Genomic DNA, 20,802 nt, shown 5'->3' with positions numbered 1-20,802 from the left:
CAATAGTGAATCAGTCAATCTCAAATTGAGCATCACGGTGAAAGGAACAAGAGGTAGGACAGTGTGTGCTGGGGGCACCTTTTTTCACATCGACTTTTATTTAGAAACACGTTTGAAAATATAGCTAGGTATGGTGATGCACACCTTTAATCCCAGCACTCACTGCAGAGGTAGGTGAATCTGAGTTCAAGGCCAGCCTGGTCGACAGAGCAAGGTCTCAAACAGCCAGGATTACACAGAGAAACCTTGTCTCGAAAAACCAAACCAACTGACCAAACAAACAAAAAGAAAGAAAGAAAGAAAAGTAAAAATAATCACTTCAATTCCACTAAGTGTTGGGAGGACACGCCTCCAAATCTCCTGAACTAAAATGTGTGTTGGGTGGTGTGTATCCCTTGTCTAGGAATCATTCCTGTGACGGTGGCAGTGTGCACTAGAGAAAGGTTTTCAAGATTACAGCAAATAGGAATGGCAAGGCACCACAGGACCTACAAGGTAGAAGATGAGAGCTGACTCCTGCAGCCTGTCCTTCAGACATGCTGTGACATATGCACCTACACACATGTACATATTCAAACACAAAATAAATAAATGTAAGGGGGAAATGTAAAGATAAAGCAAATAAATCCAGGGAGAAAGATCCCTAAAACTTGCTTTTGTACTGCCTCAAAATTAACTGGAACCTTAAAAACAGAATATTTCGCCCAAAGTACATCATGCTGTACTTATTATTATTACAGCTGCATTAATTTTCTAGAATTCTGAATTCAGTGTTGTGGGAAAAACACCTATCAATATATATCCCTTCATATACTCAGAGAACACATCTAATTATATAACTATTTCCTCCAGGAAGATCCTGGGATAGTGACAGTCTACACAGGTGATCCTGTAATCTACTCCTTGTGTGATCTATCTGCACACCTCCTGGTCAGGGTTCCTAACACAGGAATAAACAGTCAGTCTCCTTTCTCAGTAAGAATCCCTGGGGGTAGGATAACTGACTATTCACTACAATATGAAACAGACCTTAACTAGGACTGAATTATCCTGAAATGATAATACTGTATGCCTTTTGAGAACAATAAAAAAATTTATGTATGTTTTTATAAATGTTTCCCTCAAAACAATTTCCAACTGGAAAATTAAAAAAATTATCACTTGACAAAGTCAAATTTTCAGTAAGGCAGCCAATACATCTTTTTAGATAAGATCATTAAAATTACTAACAGTTAAACTTTAAAATAAATAAGTAAATAAAAGTAACTTCAGCCAGAAAACAATCAGAGTCTGTAAGAGTGAAAATAGGAAAACAAAACTAAATGAACAAATTAAAAACTGAAAACTCAAAAGGCTGGCTTTCTAGCAGTAACTTACAGACGTGAAGAACATATGAGCAATGAAGCCCTCCGAAGCAGAGCGCAGGTAAGAGAGTCTGTCGTGTTCACACACAGTCTCTGCCTTTTTATAGTTATCATCACTTCTGATCCCGTGACTACTTGGAATCAAGTACCAATTTTTAAAGAAAGGATAAAGATTATAAATCTTTAAGATGAATTATAAATCAAGTGAAGACTGTTGTTACATAGGACAGCTTGACTCCAATTCAAGTAATGTTAAGAAAGCCACACTCAGGTTTAGCCAGAGGCTGGCTCCATTTTTGAAAAGGCAGAAAGATATTAAATGATCCATAAGTTCCTCAAAAACACATACAAAAGTTTTAAAGGGGCTTCTAAAAAGTCAAAGTAAATCCAGGCTTTCAAGTAAAACAATGTGCTAAGTTACAGTAATTTAATACTTAGGAAAATAAAGCAATTTTATTCATTCTAAGCAAGAAAAACTATTATTTACAACCTAAGTCAATGTGGTGGTGTGAATGAGACTGAGTCAATGTGGTGGTGTGAATGAGACTGAGTCAATGTGGTGGTGTGAATGAGAATGGTCCCATAGGTTTATAGATTTGATGCTTGGTCCCCAGGTCATAGGACTATTTGGGAAGTAGAGGATTGGTCTTGTTGGAGGAGGTGAGGCTCTACCTCCTACTTGTGGATCAAGAGGGAAGCTCTCAGCGGCTGCTCCAGTGCCTGCCTGCCTGCCTGCTGCCACATTCCCTGCCATGATGACCATGGACTGTAATCCTCTGCAACTGAGAGCCCCACATTCAACGTTTCTTTTATGAGATGCCGTCCTTGATCATGGTGTTTTATCATGGCAATAGAAAAGTAATTAATGTCAGAAATACAACTTACACGCATGTATGCAATGACATAAGTCAGCAAATAACCCCTCTGTCCGTTATCTTCTCCAGCTGCCAGACCACTGTAAAGAAAGAACAAGCTGTTGGTATATTTCAACTGAAGAAATAAATATAAAAAAGCCAAATTAATAACATCTCAATATAACTGCTCAACAGATTAACAAGTTATACTCATTTTTATCTTAATTTCACAAATCATTAATATATTAGAGTTATTAAGACAATGAGCTTGAATAACAAATCTGAAAACACTTGTTTGTTTCTTTTAGTTTTTTTGAGACAGGATTCCTCATGTAACAGAACCCTAGCTGTCCTGGAATTCACTTAAGACTAGGGCAAAATGAAGGATATCATTTTATAAACACAATGGTAACGATCCAGTAAGATACAACTCAGGTCAAATCACTCAAAGCAGGAAGTTAGTTCTGGGTTGGATGTGAGGTTGAGACAGGGAGCCAAATAAAGTTCAGAACCACCAAACTTAAGAGGATGCAGATGGGCTCCTGGCTTAAGTAGACACAAAACAAAGTCAGGTTCTGCAGCTAAACAAGAAGAAACACTACAGAGCTAAGAACTGACAGTTCTCACAGGAGCTGGTGGTAGAAAGGATAGAATGTGAAGCTGGAGGATGCTGCAAGATACCCCAGCTGGGAACACTGAGATAGAGTGTCAAGTGCATATGGTGGGTACAAGCCTATCTGCTTCACTGGGTGAGATGAAGTCTACTTTTCCTGTCCCAAGACAAGCCATTTTCCTTTCAATCCTTTGCTACTCTCTGGTGATAAGGGATCCATTCCACACTGGGATGCAGTGGGCAAACCCCATAGAAACATGCTTTTTGAAAAAACTCGGAAGGGGCTGGAGAAAGGGCTCAGCAGGAAAGAGAGCCTGCTGCCCTCGGAGAGGACCAAGTTTGATTGCTAGCACCCACACTGGATGGCTGATAACCATCTGTAACTCTAGCTCCAGACAAACTGACACATGTGTACATACACACTGGACAGACACACAGATAAATAAAAATTAAAAAATAATAAAATAAAAAATCTGAAGCAAAGAACAACAATAAAAAAAAAAAACCTGTAACTCAACATTCGTCCTATATTCATGAACCCTGAAAGAATAAAGGACAATTTGGACTTACTTTTCATACTCCTAAGTCTTCTTGCATATTTAGCATATTTAGCTTTTGGAAACACTTTTGTTTTTGTTTTCAGAACTGTCAATTTAGCCAAAATGAAATTAAGGTACACTATATACACAATCACAAAACTCAGAAATGAAATGTTTCTAAGACTGTCAATTTTGCAGCCAATATATATATATATATATATATATATATATATATATATATAGAGAGAGAGAGAGAGAGAGAGAGAGAGACTCAAATTGCTTTATTTCTAAGTAGAACATCCATTGTCTACTTCTTGTTATTCTCACAATTTTCAAACATCAATCCACAAGGTTCTTAAACATATTTAAAGAAGGAATAGGTAGCTTAATGGAGAGGAGAGCCAGACTCTGATTTCATATAAAAGGACCATCTGGCCAAACTAATCACTCTCATGCTGAATTATACCAAACAACTTAAGAATGCTGTAAAAATGATGATAAGGTATTGCCTTAAGTTCTATGGAAAATGTCAAAGCATCTGTCATGACTACTGGAAGGTGATGTTTATTCAGCTCTTAAAGAAGTAAAAGTACTTTACTAGCAAACATGGATAACCCATCCAAGAATGATTACTTAGCATTTGGCCATTATGTCCACTGGGTCACGGGTGTTGAAGCATGTTCAACAGGGCTGGAGTCGGGGTAAAGGGGGGCAAAATGAGTATAATAACACACACAAACATTTCACATGATGGGATCACTCCACGAAAAATGGTCCATTTTAGTTAATGAGGCAATAAGAACACAGGACAACAAAGAAAGGAAATAAGGGGCAGACTAACAAGGCCCTAATTAAAAACAAGCCCCACCACACACAGACTTCGCAGGAGGAGATGCGGGGCAGCCTTCCTCCCTCCCTGACGCACAAGAGAAGTGACTGAGGGCTCAGAGCTGTGGGTGGCGTTCAAACAAGAAACAGCCCAGTCTTCAGCAACTGGAACAAAAACTCCTATCCACTGAAAACAGGGAAGTCAGAAAGCCAAAAGACACTGTATTTCTAGGATAAAAAAATTAATTAAAAGTAAAATAAAATAAAAATAGCCCCAACTCATTTCCCTAGTAATCTGGATTGTTCAAAACACAGATTTGTGTATTTAATGAGGGAAGTCCGACAAAAGTACTAGAAGAACTTAATTTTAAGCAAGGAGCAAATCCAGCAAAAAGAAAACAAGTCTCTAATCCTAGTCAAGGCCTTTCCTCTTTGCTTTAAACTGATCTCATTTTCATTTTAATGGATATATAATATATATAATATGTAATACATATAATACATATGTATTGAAAGTAAGCAAAATTACTACAGTTATCCAACACTATCTCAAGAAGGTTGGACTGCAGATCTCAGAGATGATTTACTTTTATTTTTATGTTGTGAGCCACCATGCAGTTGCTGGGAATTGAACTCAGGTCCTCACTGAGTCAACTCTCCAGCCCATTTAAGTTGTAAATGAAGGTTCTTGTGAGAAAACAAAACTAGCATTAGTAACATGACATTTGGTAGATCAGATAAAATGACTGATAAAGCCCTACAGGTTAAAATACAATTTCTCAAATAAAATAGTAACTCAGGAGAATAGAGCAGGAAAAAAAAAAAATCAGACGAAAAAAAATCCTACTGAGTGTCATTAACTCATTGAACAAGTTTTTTAATCAAACCTCTACATGGAGTGTGGCCTAAGAAATGAAGTAACACCTAAGAAGAGACAGGGTAAACTGAGTGTGAGGTGGAAAGACCGGTCATTCATCATCATTAGCCTCCTGCATTACCACGGCAAATGTGGCACATTACTAGCTACTATTCATCTTCTAGCTTCACCCTGAACTGCAATGAAAAGCGTTATTTCCACAAAGCTGTGGGGGCGCATGTGCTGGGGAGCGGGAGAGAAGGCAGAACTAAGCAAAATTAACCACATATCCAGTAACTCAGACATTATGGCAAAATGTCCTCTGTATTTCCATCTAAGTACTTCTGAAATTTTAGAAACCCCAATTTAATATTTAAACCTATAAGGATCAATTCCCAGGGTTTTTTGCTAAGATCAAGTGAAAATATGTAAATAAAAATTTTTTAAAGCTTCAGTTTCTAATATTTCAAGCTAGAGCAGATACAGAAAAAAAATTTTACTTAAATCTCCTTTCTGATTAATATGCTTTTTTAAAGAGATGGGAAAAAAGTCCTTTAAGCAAATTATATTTGTATTCCATATAACTTAGAAACTAGAAAACAAAAGAACACAATATTTCTTTTGGAGAAGAAAATATGTACAATTCAAAAGCTCACAAAGGAAAGAGAGATTTGAAATCCACTTAGATATTCAGGTATCTAACTAACTTAGAACTTCAGTAGTTTAAAAAAAAAAAGGAAGATAGAGAAAAGATTGTGTCATCTTCTATTAAGGAAATTAAAATTCTGCTTGTAATTTCAGAATAGACCAAAAATAAAAGAGGGACTTATTTTCAGTGCTCAAAGACAATACCAACATAAAGAAAGCACTTAGTCTATAATGGGACAGCTTCTCCTCTACGAAGAAGTATTCAATACGAGCCTCAAACAATCAGAAACAAGGAGCTAGGTGAGCACGTGCACAAGGTGGGCACGTACAGCATTTACCTCCAGCGTAAGTGAGCTTCTCAAGACAACAAGAAAAGAAGGGAGGTACGTGTTAACAGAGTTCAGGATAAGCTTGACGTCAAGTATGCCGTGAGCCCCGGACAGATGGGCAAGCCTAGGACGGAAGACTGGGGGCTTCCGCACCTGAGAAGCGGGGGACACAGCCCTGACAAATGGCAGGCCCACTGGAGCTCTCTCTCCCCCGTCAGTCTTCCAATCCATCAAGCAGACAGAAACCACCCATCATTATTCAGTTGGTTATAGATGCAAAGTGTTTTCTGTTTCTTCATATCAACATAAAACAGTAAGTGACAGGGGGTGGAGTACAGATAATTTATCAAACACTACAGACTAAATGTAATTTCCTTTTTCAAATACACTAGCAGCATGCTTTATACATGAACTAGTAACTTGACAATTTTGTTTCATTCTTACACAACAAATAACACATCAAACTTGTCATTCATGCAAAAATCTAGTAAAAGCAAAATATTTAACATTATATGTTAAACACACACACATTGTATGTATGTGTAAAATTAGGTCAAGCAACAGATCACTCTTTCTACAAATTTTGGGGATAAAAACAGTATTTTAAGCTTCCTTTCATAAATCACAATGAATTTAATAGACTATCTAAATCAGAACTGCTGATATACAGTCTGTATAATGCCAGCCCAACTTCAGCATGCTTCCTCTTTGTTATAAACTCAAAGCCATACCCAAATTTTGCAGCAATGTCATATACTTGTTTTTCATGCTGAAGAACCTTCTCACGGTCCCCCTCGAACAGTAACGTGGCTACGCTTAGTTGATTTGGATCAAATCCTTTAAACTACAAAATATAAAATAAAATTTTATTATTACAGGGAAGCCTTAGCCTATAAAATAGTAAACTGAAATACATTTTGCTCTTTTCCTTCTGATTCGGCCTCAATTACAGCAGCCTGTTAAACAGTGAGCTTTGAAACTTTACATGTCAAATAACAAACACCTGATGCATGTACTGACCTTTCCAGGAGTACAGCTCAGAGGTGAGTGCTTGCCTGGCCTGCATGAGGTCCTGGGCTTGATGCCCAGCACTTTGAGAACAAGCACAAGGAACTTAGGAATACGAAATACATCGTATTTCAAAGTATACTATAGTATATAATCACCTACTGATAGAGTAATACAACAGGTAACCTGAGAGAATTTTAACTGTAATTTAAAAAAACACACAAATTACAAAATAATAAAGTATCTGTTTGGAGCTAACAACATCTCCACAAATCAACCATGACACATTACATAACATTAACAAAAAAGATCCTTTGAGCATAAAGAACAAAGACTAATTTTAAAAAGAAATATATAAATTCACTAGGGGAAAAAGTTAACAGATGCGAAAATTATTTCAAATTTGCCAATATTTGTCCAAATTAATACACTAGCATATTCCAATTATAATAAAAATCTCTGATCATTTGAAAAGGACAAGCCTCTAAAATTTTTCTAGAATAATGAACATCTGATGGTGATAACAGAAAATTCTAAATAGTAAGAGGTAAAACTAGATCACATCCTCTGAACTTTTCAAAAACAGACAGAAACTATTACAAAGAATGAGCAGTGTCCACTCTCAGGCAGTACTGTCCATATAAGATGCCTTAGGCATCCATGTAAAAAGACGCAGACATTTGTCACAGTCGCTAGTACTGACACAGGGGTCAGCACAGGGGAGGAGGTGAAGAGCGTCTAGATCGAATCAAACAAACACAACAACCAAAAACCCTTTAACTGTCAATTACAACAGGGAAGGGATAGGACACAGCTTAATGGAAGACCAAAGCTTAGGGAGTGAGACCCTGAGTTTACTCCCAGCACTACAAAAAAACTGGACAACACAAGAAAATGATGGGGGTCGGGGAGGGAAATGTCCCTAAATATACTAGAAGAGAAAGGGTTTTCACAGCTTTGAAGTGATTAAATAGTCATAAGAACAGACATAAATTTAAATCCATGGCACCAAAAAGAAAAACCCTATTAAAAAGGGAGGCACTTGACTGGAAAAAGGTATTCACAAAATCCATGCCAAAGGGCACCTCCTCATTCCATTCCTCAAGAGGGTGTGTGCTGAAGGACAGTGAAACAAGTATCCCTCCCCAGCACAACCACATTTAACCACACCCAGAAGAGACAGGGACAGACACTGGTTCAATCTCTCGAGAGTTTCAGGAAACATTACCTAATTAAGCAAAATAATGACAAAGCCTTATGGCTACAACAACAAAATGACACATTATTGCCTAGTGGTACACACTCTGATACACATTGTTGCCATGGTGATACATGGTAGTACTACCTTCTTTCAAAGTTCTCAGGAATCAAAGGTTAAATGAATAAATGAACTTCATTTCACTTCTGAATATAACTGTAAAAAAAATTTTTTTTTTCAAACTATAGGAAATGTCACCAGCATGAGTGTTCAATGCAGGATTGTTTTTAGACTTTAGAACCAGAGACAAAGGCTTTTGAAACTGACTGCACAGTTCAGTTGTTAACACACCTGCTCCAACATAACAACACAACACCCCATGGGAAAACAGCCTTGAGAGGTGTGTATAAGGAAAAGGCAAGAAGAAAACTCATGTCCTGTACATGTACAATTTTAGATTTTTTTTTAGTCTTACCTTTGTAATATAAAACTTTTTTAATCCATCCAAAAATGATGTAAAAATAGAGGAGACCTGAGGTTTAAGAGCATGACCTAGGAAGAGAAAAAAGGTTTACAGTTTAAATTAATAGCAAATTATGTGTTTTTGAGATCAAAAGATGGCTTTAATTTAGTATTCTAAGGAAAGCAAGTTTTTACAGTTGTAATTTATATAGATGCTTATATTAAGATCTTTCACTTCTACATTCTTTCAACGGTGACATTGTTTTACTTATAAAAGTCACTGTTTTTTAGGCCAAATTAGTACATGTAACTAATACTATACATAATTTCAGTTATCTTTCAATGGTACAGTTTACACACAGTAAAACCACCTCATTAATTTTTATTTTATTAAGCACACCCAGTGATGGCTGGTTTTGCTTTCATTTTTTTAATTATGTAGAAACCACACAGAACTACAACCAAATATGGAGCCCCTGTGAAGTTTAAGGTTGTTTCTTAATTAATTCTTAACTCATCCAGAATTCTTAGCATAAAACTAGCAATTGCTCCCTTAATCACACTCAGGGAGTTAAAATTGCCAAAAGAACACATCTTCAGAGTCTGTTAACTAACACTGCTGCCTGCAGACTACACTTAATTGAGTGAGACCCTCCACTGTTTTCTCATTGTTCTCAAAGAGGAGCGACTTCTCAGTGCTGGGATGGTTATAGTTAAGTCCCACATCTGGCCTTAGTGCTGTGAGCACAATTCAAAAAATATGCCATCCTGTTTATGCAGAAATTTCAAAAAGAGTCTTCAAGTACTTTGTAAACCTAAAACTGTCTTCAAATAAAGGTTGTTTTTTTTTTTTCTAGTCTTTTAGGGTTGAGGACTCTGAAGTATAAGATCTTCCTTCTAAAGAAATGCAAACGGCAAAGTAGCTGCTCCTAAGACAATCAAATAAAACAAAAAAAAAGTGAATTAATAAAAAAAAAAAAAAAAGATTGTGGATCCTGACTAGAAGGACAGCACAGTGACAATCATCATTCTCTGAAAACTCTGGAGGCTAACTGAGCACATTCTGAAATTGCCACTCCTTACTCACCAAACTGAAACTGCTGGTTATCCATGAGGCGGATAGATGCTGGAGCACATCTCTGTTTGAAAGGAAGATGAGGACCAGTTAAACACAGAGTCACACAGCAGGAGCTGACTACTACTGTGTAAGACTTCAACACTTAGCTCCTAAAGATACATGGAAAGAAAAGAACCTCAACTTTTTATGTAACTTAATGAAGACAAAACATTAGTGGTTTATAAAAACATTTGGAGAATCTACATATAAAATCAATACATTCACACTCAAACCTTTAATCTTAGCAATACAATATATTTGCTGTCTGGAAATAACCTGTGAGAATAACTTAAAAGAAATTCCAGTCCTCAAATGGACTATTTTACAACAAAGTGGAACTTTTTAACACTAAATGTGTATTTTAAGAATTGCACATTTTGTAATATTTTACTAGGTTCTTGCACAGTCTTTTTTTCTTTATCCCTCCCCCCACCCTTGCAATGCTGAGAATCAAGGCTGTGGCCATACACCTGCTGGGTAAATGCTCTACCACTCAGACACATCACTAACTTCTTGTACACTTAAAATGAGGAAAGCACTGGTGGAAATTTTTATATGCCAAAAAACTTCTAAAACATATCTGCAATATCTTCAACGACAATTTTAAGAGCCATTTCTTCTTCTGAATTCTTCCTCAAAATTATTTTAAATAGAAAAGCCCACAAACACCCAGTCAGAGTTCTAAGTTCTTTCAGGGTTACAGTAATGCAAACAACAATGAAATTTTGATGGTTAAGAATATATATCTAAGAGCTCGGGAGACGGCTCATCAGTTAAGAGCACTGGCTGCTCTTCCAGAGGACCCGGGTTCAATTCCCAGCATCCACATGGCAGCTCACAACTGTCTGAAAAGCCAGTTTCAGGGAATGTGACACCCTCACACAGACATACATACAGGCAAAACACTGATGCACATCAAAAAATAAAAATAAAAAAATAAAAAGAGGGTGTTTAAAAAAAGAATATACTGCCGGGCGATGGTGGTGCATGCCTTTAATCCCAGCACTCGGGAGGCAGAGCCAGGCGGATCTTTGTGGTTCGAGGCCAGCCTGGTCTACAGAGTGAGAGCCAGGAAAGGCTCAAAGCTACACAGAGAAACCCTGTCTCGAAAAATCAAAAATAAAAATAAGCCTGCCCCAGTGTTGTCTATATAGGAACAAACTAAGAGTTTCAGGAAGAAAGGGAAAACAAGGCAGAACACAAAGTGAAGGCAGCAGGTGTCTGGCTGTAAATCTGAAACCTAAAATTCTCTGAATATTCAAATGTTTTTCAGCAACAACTTACCAACACCAAGTTTCAGATCTAGAAGCATTTGGATTTGCAGACTGCAGATGCCTAACTAGGAAAGTGTATGGAAACGTGTAGGAGCTGAGTACCAGCACTAATTCCAAGACTGTGGACAAGACATCAGCCTGCACTCATATAACTTTGTGGTGATAAAAACTAGAAGAGGGTCTGAAGCCCAAACAGGGTTATTGTTTCCTACACAGGAGTTTCAGGCAGCTAAAGTTCTACCATGGGCTGTTTTTAGAGCAGATATTTTGAAAAATGCTGTAAACATTTGTTTGAGACAGAACATTGCTACGTGGCCCAGATGCCTCCAAACTCACAGTACTCCTACTGCCTTGGCCACAAAAGATGCCATCAACCTTGTAACCATTTGTCTTCACAGTGCCATTCATCAATAAAAATCGATAATGTCCCAAAACTCCTTAACAGCTTAAAATGTGCAGTGAGACATTTTTGCTATTACTTGCTTTTAGTTAAACAAGTATTTAATTCTTATAAAAGCATAAAACACAATTCATTTTACCCAATAAAAGGATAGATAGGATTCTTATTTTTGTAAGCAATTTATTTATTCATCTAAATACTGAAAATAAGATAATTCAATTGATTTTCAGAGTCACTGGCAGGTCTGAAGAGACAGGGGCAGGGGATCTTATACACATGGGGACAACAGCCCACGACCTCACACTGGACAGGACACTGTGCTTTTAAAACTGCCCTGTTTGTATTTCACATAATCAACAGCACTGTCACAGGAGCAAGACCTGCACTAACTCCTTTTCAGACAGACACAAGAATGGATGAGGCTAAAATATTTGTCCAAGGTCAGATGGCTACTAAATAGCAAAGAGGAAACCAAGATGTCCTGACTGCTGATGAGCAGTTTCAAGTATACCACACAGCCTTGCGCACACACATGCCCAGGCACACATACAAAATCAATAAACACACACAGTGCTTAGCTTCATATTCAAATCAAAGATTACATCAAAACTACCATACCTGCCATTTTGTGATCTCACTAAAAGCATAACAGTTTTTTAAAAATTACAAGGAGATAATTTCAAATTTTGGTGTAAAGGTATTATAATTTGGTCAGGGATTCCTAAAAGCATTGCCAGTTTCCAAAATACTAAAGGAGGCTTCATATTTATAAGTCCAGATACCTTTATAAAATGAGTGCAGTGACTTCTAATAAAACATATGAAACCTGATTAGGTCAAATTTCCTTTCTTCATAAAATAAGGCATACATGAGATAATAACTATAGCATACATGTTTGTATGTTCTGGCATAAGCACATCATAAAATACTAAAGAATTCAGAGCTCTTTTTCAGGGGGGTGTTAAATTCCTGAGGAGAACTGTAAATTCTACCTGCTGCCACCCACCGGATTTCACTTTAACTGCTTCAAGAGCGAGCGTGCGCGGAGGCAATGGGAGCCAAGACACCACTCTCAGTAAATGCTTGCTGTCAGGGGGAAGCTGGACTGTCTTCTGGTGCGGAAGTGTATCCAGAAACTGAAAGTTAATTCTGGCTCCGCTCTAAGAATCTGTATTTGACTCTATCCCCTTAAGCTGGAAGTGGCTCCACTGTTCTCTACTCATTCTATCCACATTTTATTTTTTGAGACAAGGGTCTCACACTACAGCCATATTGGTTTGGAACTCACTATGTAGACCAGGCTGGCCTTGAACTTACAGAGATCCAAATGCTGTAATGAGATCCAAGTGTTGGGATTAGAGGTGTGCTTAAACACTGTCACAGAGCATGGTAGCACCAACGTTTAAGATGCAGAGGTCGGGCAGCGCTGCCCATCAAGAACAACTGAAGACAAAGTCCATGCCTGATACTCTCACCTGCATGCTGGTTACGGAAAACCCTGGTCAGGAGGTGAGATCTACAGTAAAACCCAAAATGGTCCAAGGTGTTCTGGAAGCTGTAGAATGGGATGTCTTTTTTTTCTCTCAAATGGTTTAATTAATGGAATGTACAATTTTCTTAAATAGGTGAATAAAAATATTAGAAAAAAAGAAACTGCTGTAATTCGTTAGAAATAATAATCATATTGTGATTATAAAGAATGCTGTTCTCTTATTTTTTGGGGGATGACTGCTAAAGTATTTAGGAGTCAAGTGTTATGGTGTCTGCAACTTAATTTCCAATAGTACACAATCATATACATAAGGAACAAACAGAAACACTGTTCCTATGAAGTTAATATGCAGGTGATTGCTACACTATTTATCCCAATGTTCTGTGTATAAATTTAAAAAAAAACAAACAAACAGGGAAAACAGGCAAGAAAGCTTCGGAGCACTTGCTAAATCATGCAGCTACCAATATTCACCTAAACTGAACAGGATTTTAACTTGGTGGTTGAGTTACATGAGCAAATATTACCCCAGAACAAATAAAGTTTTTAACACTGAATCTTAGAAATTATCAAATTCAAGTCAACAGATTTAAAGTTTTATATTTTTTTCAAAGTCAATAGTTTTTCAGTTGTTGTCTTAAGTAAATTCACAGAAGCAAAAAATTCAAATAAAAAACAGTATCTAGGTTAGTATGCTGGCTTTTAGCAACTCGTAATTTGAAAATGATTACAGATCATTCTAAATATACAAAAAAAATTACTTAGAACATGAAAGATTTAAAAGTTACCACAACAACTGATCAAAGAAAAATTCATATAATCAAAACATCAAAATCATGTCCCTGGTCTTAAAGTATGTATAGCTCAGATCAGGTTGTCTCCACTGTTTTCAAAACTAAATGGGGAGGTTACGCTAAACAATGAACTCAATCCTCTTTCAAGGATAAGAATATACTAAACTCTAAGAACTGGAGATGAAATTCACACCATACCTTCCCAGTAAGCAACACCATAGCAGATAGAGAGGCAAAGACCCTAGCTGCAGTGACCCCTGCTGATAGGTGTCAAGAGAACCTGGGAGTGCTGTTTCCACAGACTAATGGTGGGTTTACTGAGAAATCCAAGGGATTTTAGCACAAACAAAAATTGCTTACTCCAACTGAAGTTAATGAAATAATTAAGTGCACTTACTAGAATTTCTCTAACATAAAACAGTATAAAAACTTACTGTGCACTAATTAAAAACTAGCAATTGTTTTATCTTGATGAATAAATATGGAAGCACACATAACTCAAAATGCTAGTACAGATTTGACCAAGTCAAAATTCTAACTATTTCTTTAAGGGTTTTATAACCAGGAATCTACTTGAATCTATACCGAGAAGTAAATTTCAGTATTACTCTCTGTACTAACTTAAAAAGTAACAGGTATCTCAATCCAACTAGTTTATAAATTTAAAAAAGGCAATCCCTGTAAGACACACTTGAAAAGATTTCTGAAAAATGTTTTTCTTAAACTAAACCATAGCTATTGCCAGAGAAAACCAGAACATGTGCTTGAGATGAGGCACGTGAGTAGAGATGTCTCTCACTGGACTAGCTTTTACAAGAGTTCAGTGTGGATGCACCTTCTAAATCCCTCTAAGACTGCTACTAGTTTAACTTCTTAAAGACAAGTTAGAAGAGTGTATCACTGAATGCCACACTAGTGAGCCATCTCTGAACTGAAAGTTCTTCAAAGGGCAAGCCAAACTTCCTGCCCAAATTCCTGAGCCTAAGTCTTGTATAATATTAGCGGGACCAGCCTTAATATTACACATCCCAGGGGCTCAGGAGAGAGACCTACTAGTGGTGAGGACTAGTTTTGGGAAACAGAATCTCAGCACACCGAGCTCTATAGTCCACTTGCTTTAATTCCTGGCATAACATCCTGTCTACACAGCTTCAGTTCTGTTCTCGTGCCTAGCTCCTTTCTTGTCTGATTTCTCTCTGTTTATCTACTGCTCCCTCTAAGTTCTATCTTAATTCTCCCCTCTTAATTCATCTAGGTCCTTTTAACCTTGTTCTCACCCAGCTAGGACTTCCCCATCTGACTCTTCCTCATCTTCCATTTCGTCCACATGTACTTACTCTCTGGTCAAAATCCTCCTTATCCCTCTCTGTTCTCGGTCTCTAAGTTCTATCTTAATTCTCCCCTCTTAATTCTGCCTCATCTAGGTCCTTTTCACCTTGTTCTTACCCAGCTAGGACTTCCCCATCTGACTCTTCCTCATCTTCCATCTCATCCACATGGACTCTCTGGTCAAAATCCTCCTTATCCTCTGTTCTCCGTCTCTAAGTTCTCCATGTTCCCCCTAAGTCTCCCAGGAATCCAGTTATAAACCCAAGCAATAGCAAGCCCCTGGTCAAGCAAGGTCCCCAGGCTTGAATTCTACAGGGTCATAAAGGCAGGTAAGAATTTTCCTCAGGCAGTGACCACCAGGTTTTCTATTACAACCCAGTATGGGAGTGGTAAAAGAGGAGGTCAACAGTGCTAATGACTGGTTAGTATATGAAAAAGAGGTTCTGTGTGCTCAGTCTACATTCCTAGAAGTGGTTAGGTAAGAAGTTAGGGGTCTATTAGTAAGGGTGTATAAGAAAGGAGGGTCTCACCCTAAATTGCACAAGAAATAAAGCTATCCGCCTGACCTAGGAGACAGGTGTTGTTCTGTATGGCCTTAGATGCTTAATAGGCATTTTAGATAAATACACTGTTAGGAGTACTTGGAAGCATGCAAGAAAATCATTTTAGGTACCAGCTTATATATACAAAAGCTAAAATATCACCAAGACTCCTTAAGCCATGGCTTGACCTTTGGAGAAGTCCTTGACTTTTCCAAGTAGTAGCTTTTGTGATAGTAGCTGAATTCCATTATGTTTTCCTGCAGCTTGCAGCACCTAAAGACTATCAGAAACAATCTAGCCGGGCAGTGGTGGCGCACACCCTTAATCCCAGCACTTGGGAGGCAGAGGCAGACAGATCTCTGTGAGTTTGAAGCCAGCCTGGGCTGTTAACACAAACTCTTGTCTCCAAAAACCAAAAAGAAAAGGAAAGGAAAGGGGAACAGAAGGAAGGAGAGGAGAGAAGAGGAAAAGAAATGATAGTCTAGATGCTTCATCAGAAACAAATGCTTCAATTGTAAACCCTATGTGCAATGCTATGTAAAAATTAAACTCAGTGAAGTTAGGATAAGTTGTGTCTTTAATAATTCCAAGAGACTGAGAGCTTGTCTATTTAATTTGCACACTACCCATTTCATTATGCAGTATAATGTTAAGAGCACAGTTCTCCTACACAAAAGCCAATGATAAATTAATAAAAAGCTCAAAGGGGGCATGAAAGGTATGAGTTGAATGAAAATTCCTAGAAATATAAATTTTAAATATAGCCAGAGTTGACATTACAGGTGAAATCATGTATGTAAGACTAATGGTAATACTCATTGGTCATATTGGAAATGACATGCATATAACTAGGAGTCTATTGTAAACAAGAAATTTCTTCTTAAAAGACAAGTATTTCTGGATTTTTTAAGCATGAAATACATATTGGGTAAATATTTCCCTTTGCTTGTAAGAGCCACAAGTTTGTATGAGCATCCTAATCATAATTTTACTTTTATTTTCAGTTTAATAAAGGTACAATAACAACTTCTAAGAACTTCTAGCAGAGAGTATGCCATACAATGATCCTCATTTCACTGGATCACAAGTGTAAAGAACCCAATTAACCAAATCACTGACCAAAGTTATTCACTTTAGAGAAAAAAGTGACACATATAAAAATGGTAACTTTTAATGACAATTCCATTTCATAAGTAGCAAGTGTACCCAAGAATTATTGCTGAATATACAAAGGGCTTTTTTGTAAAGTACATGTTAAAACAAATTATTTTCAGCTTATCTGAACTCCTTCAGAATTTGCAGAATCACAAACTACTTCTTCTCTATTCTGATCTAAACTTAGCATAAGGAAATACCTATCGATGCAAAATTATTTAAACCAGTGAAAACAAAAATGAGAGAAAGCAGAAAAGAACACCATCTGAGAGAGGTGAAGGCAAGGCAAAGCCTGCCTGTCAGCTTACAATTCTAAACATCTGTTTCTGACACTGAGAAAGGCAGTTCCCGCCCAAGCACTGACTAATGTATTCAAGTCAGCTGCCTTCTAATGGAAAGAAATGCCCCTCTCTCAACATGAAGGACAGAATCCTAAATTCTTATTGAAAACAATGAAAAGAAACAGAGGCTACGCTCCTGAGCTTGTTTCCAGCCCTGCAGAACATCAGTGTTGTTTCTGGACTAACAAGAAAACAGTAAAATGCTGTATCTGACATGGACAGTACATCCTGACCTCTCAACTGTCGTGGGAAATCTATTTTCTAAGAAAGTCTTAAAGAATCACTTATCCATCTACTGAGCAAACGTGGAGACTGCACTGGCCAACCACCCACAAACTCTTCTTTTCTAGCCCCTCAGAGGGCAAGGAAAGAGGACAAGTCTTCACACAGACAAGATCACAGGAGACATGGGGGAGCACCCCACTGGCAGTTGAAGCTGCTTAATTATCACCCTCAGTAAGAACAGTAACAAAACCTACAGCACCAATTTTGCTACTGTGAACATCCACACATGCTCCTTTCCAGAAAACACTCATCCACCATACAGCTTGCAATTTTGAAAGCAACTTGGGTAAAAACTATTGCAAAAATGAAAGTGTGAAATGACAGTAAAGAATTATAAGCAGCCAACTCATTATTCAATCAAGAACTTGACACAATCATAAAGCATGCACTATATATTCTAGTCTAATATCCTCTGCTATCAACTGAAATTCCAAATCTGAAACTAAGCAAAACATGATTTTCTGAGCTTTTTTCTGTCTGAAATACTATTGCAAAAGGAGGTCAGGCCAGGCGGTGGTGGCGCACGCCTTTAATCCCAGCACTCAGGAGGCAGAGGCAAGCGGATCCCTGTGAGTTCAAGGCCAGCCGGGGCTACAAAGTGAGTTCCAGGAAAGGTTCCAAAGCTACACAGAAAAACCCTGTCTCAAAAAACCAAAAAACAGAACAGAATACAGTACCTACTGTTGGCATGAGGTTTCTATTCAGTAAAGTGATAAGGGGGTCAATATCTCTTAAGTCATTAAAAAAATTATTTGTACCTACACCCAAGCAATGCTTGTACATTTGCATTATAAGGCATGAAATTTGTGGGTCTCCAAATAATGTGATATTACCAAATTGCATTTGGTATAAATTGCATTTGAATAAAATCTTAGCCATGTTTCACAATAAGGAACAATGCTTGAGAATAAACTATTACCCACCTAGATTTTTAAATCAGATTCAAATAAGGCACGCTTTCTATTCTAGTCTACATGATTTGTCTGTAAACGCTATTTATTACTAAGTACACAAAACTCCAGTCTAAAAAGGTACTTTCTCGCTGATTTGCTCTGTAACCACATGGTGGCACCATCAATCATTATTATCTCTATTCCAAATGTATGCTCAGTACAGTGAATTGCACTACAGTCATCAGCTGAGTATCTAAGGTTCTTAAAACTGTTTACTCAAGGGCAAGTCTTGCTGCTTTATGCAAGGAAGAAAGAGGAGTCTACCCCTGCTCTTCAACAGCACAAGTAGACCTTCTGTGTCGTTTTCTAATAGGAGTACGCCAAACTATAAAAAACTGCACTAGCCTGTATCAATTATTCATATTCAAACTGAATGGCTCCATCCACTGTAGTAACATTATAAACAGGACTTCTGTAGATTTACACATCAGTTCTCAGTGATGAAACCAAAGGCATTTTCAAGTGAGTATGTGCAATGTGAGAAAATGGATGGCCATTCAGGAAAGCATAAAGTATTTATACCTGAATTACAATACTTGTTGATGAATCCAATCACTTGAGGAGAGACTAGGAAGCATAGCATTAGCCAACATAGCTGAACATGACCCTTCTGAGATCTACTGTCAAGAAAATATACAGATCCAAAATGCTCTTTCAACATTTTTTGATTATTTCAATCTGATTTGAGCTGACAGAAGATGCAATGAAGAAGCACAACCAATTCCAAGCTGCTAAATCTGTTGGGGGGAAGCAAGCATGCCCAGAGGCATTCTTGTCTGCCATCATTATGACATAAGCTAACCATGTCCAAGGGTTCTCAGCCACCATTTTAACCTTCGCGAATAGTGCTTAATCATTAAGCTAAGCATGTCCCTAAACCTACCCATCTTCCGTTCTTGAACAACCTTAAACCACCCATGCTCAAAAATGTGCCCACCTCTGAAGTGCGTTCCTCTATGCACATGCAGAGGTCTCTTACATAAAATTTGCATGCTTCCTTTGCTGGAGGAGCCAGCACTTTAGAAAGAAGCTCTCTATTCTCTCTTCCTGCTGCGGGTAATTGAACACTCTCCACTCTTTTAACCCAAGAAAAATTTACTTTGGCAGTGATGGATTTTTTTTTTGCTACAAAAACACAGGCAATATTGATTAACTATAAATACAAATATTCAAAACATGACCTAGAGAAGCTAGGGACTACATCTTTAATAAAGCTGGGCTACATTTTAAAAGCTTTGAAAGTTTTTTTCTTTTAGTAAAATTAACATGTATTTTGAAATTTTTGGTTTTTTGTTTGTTTGTTTGTTTGTTTTGTTTTGTTTTGTTTTTTGGTTTTTCGAGACAGGGTTTCTCTGTGTAGCTTTGCGCCTTTCCTGGAACTCACTTGGTAGCCCAGGCTGGCCTCGAACTCACAGAGATCTGCCTGCCTCTGCCTCCCGAGTGCTGGGATTAAAGGCGTGAGCCACCACCGCCCGGCTGTTTTGTTTTTTAATCAGTGAACTTCTAACTACTTTCTTTAAATTAAAAAAAAAAAAAAAAGCTAGCTCTCCTCATTCTTCTAGTTACTAACTCAAAAGCAAAGCCATCCGGTTCTGTACAGCCTTCTTAATTAGTGCATCTACCTTATGGCTGTGTATCCTTGATCTTTAAGTGGCAGAAGACTTACCAACATCCTCAGAACACACTTGAACTTCACTTCCCCATTCTCAGTTATCATTTTAGCACAACACATATTTACTCCTAAAAAAGTCCCATGATAATTCTCTTTAAATATTATTGTCATGTCTTCGTTTTAGAAAGCATGACATAATACTCTACATTCTAGTTGTCTAACCATGACTTGAAGCAAAGTTTAGGTGAATTTTAAGTTCCTGTATAAGAACGTCAACATTCACCTCTGCTTTGGCACCAAGGTGACCTGTCACACATCCAAACATGCTCATGCCAGGACCACACTTCTTGTGGTCAACCACCACAAGAAAAACTATGCCAAGTCTAGCAAGCTATAACAGTTACTAACAATCTGCTAACAATTATAAAGTTATCCTTACTTATTGCTAAACTTGGTGATCATACCTCTTGAAAATGGAAACCACCAGACAGAATGAGTATCTCAGAATGCAAATTAAGAGTGTTCTTTATACACAAGAAATGAGGTGTGTGTGTATGTGTGTCTAATATTTTCCTCATTTTAAGTTCTTTAAAATGTTAGCAGTTGCTGGGAATACAGACTGGTGATAGATTGACTGCCCAGCATGCTCAAAGCAGGGCTTTCATCCTCAGTTCCACACTCTTCAAAACAGAGAGGCCAGGCCTGAAAGGTAAAGCAAGAGGAGGAAGAGCTCAAGGCCTGCCTGAGCTACAGTGAGCACAGGCTTCCTCTGCAGTTCAGTGACAGCCCATCCTAAAATACAAAGTGTT

At 37.7% G+C, this 20,802-nt stretch overlaps 1 protein-coding gene across 1 annotated transcript in view; it reads right to left on the bottom strand.

Moving 5' to 3' along the window:
• Agps (alkylglycerone phosphate synthase) overlaps positions 1–20,802 on the bottom strand; it is a 105,006-nt gene that overhangs the window by 31,203 nt on the left and 53,001 nt on the right. Inside the window, exons 12-15 of the mRNA XM_006972465.4 lie at positions 9,787–9,838; positions 8,713–8,789; positions 6,763–6,875; positions 2,250–2,319 (exon numbers count right to left, since the gene is read on the bottom strand). Coding sequence (XP_006972527.3) covers positions 2,250–2,319; positions 6,763–6,875; positions 8,713–8,789; positions 9,787–9,838 — 312 coding nt within the window. The remainder of the gene's footprint in view (positions 1–2,249; positions 2,320–6,762; positions 6,876–8,712; positions 8,790–9,786; positions 9,839–20,802) is intronic.

This window comes from Peromyscus maniculatus, chromosome 4, assembly GCF_049852395.1.
Source record: "Peromyscus maniculatus bairdii isolate BWxNUB_F1_BW_parent chromosome 4, HU_Pman_BW_mat_3.1, whole genome shotgun sequence".
Taxonomy (NCBI): Eukaryota; Metazoa; Chordata; class Mammalia; order Rodentia; family Cricetidae; genus Peromyscus; species Peromyscus maniculatus.
This window is presented reverse-complemented; position numbering and strand designations above follow the sequence as displayed.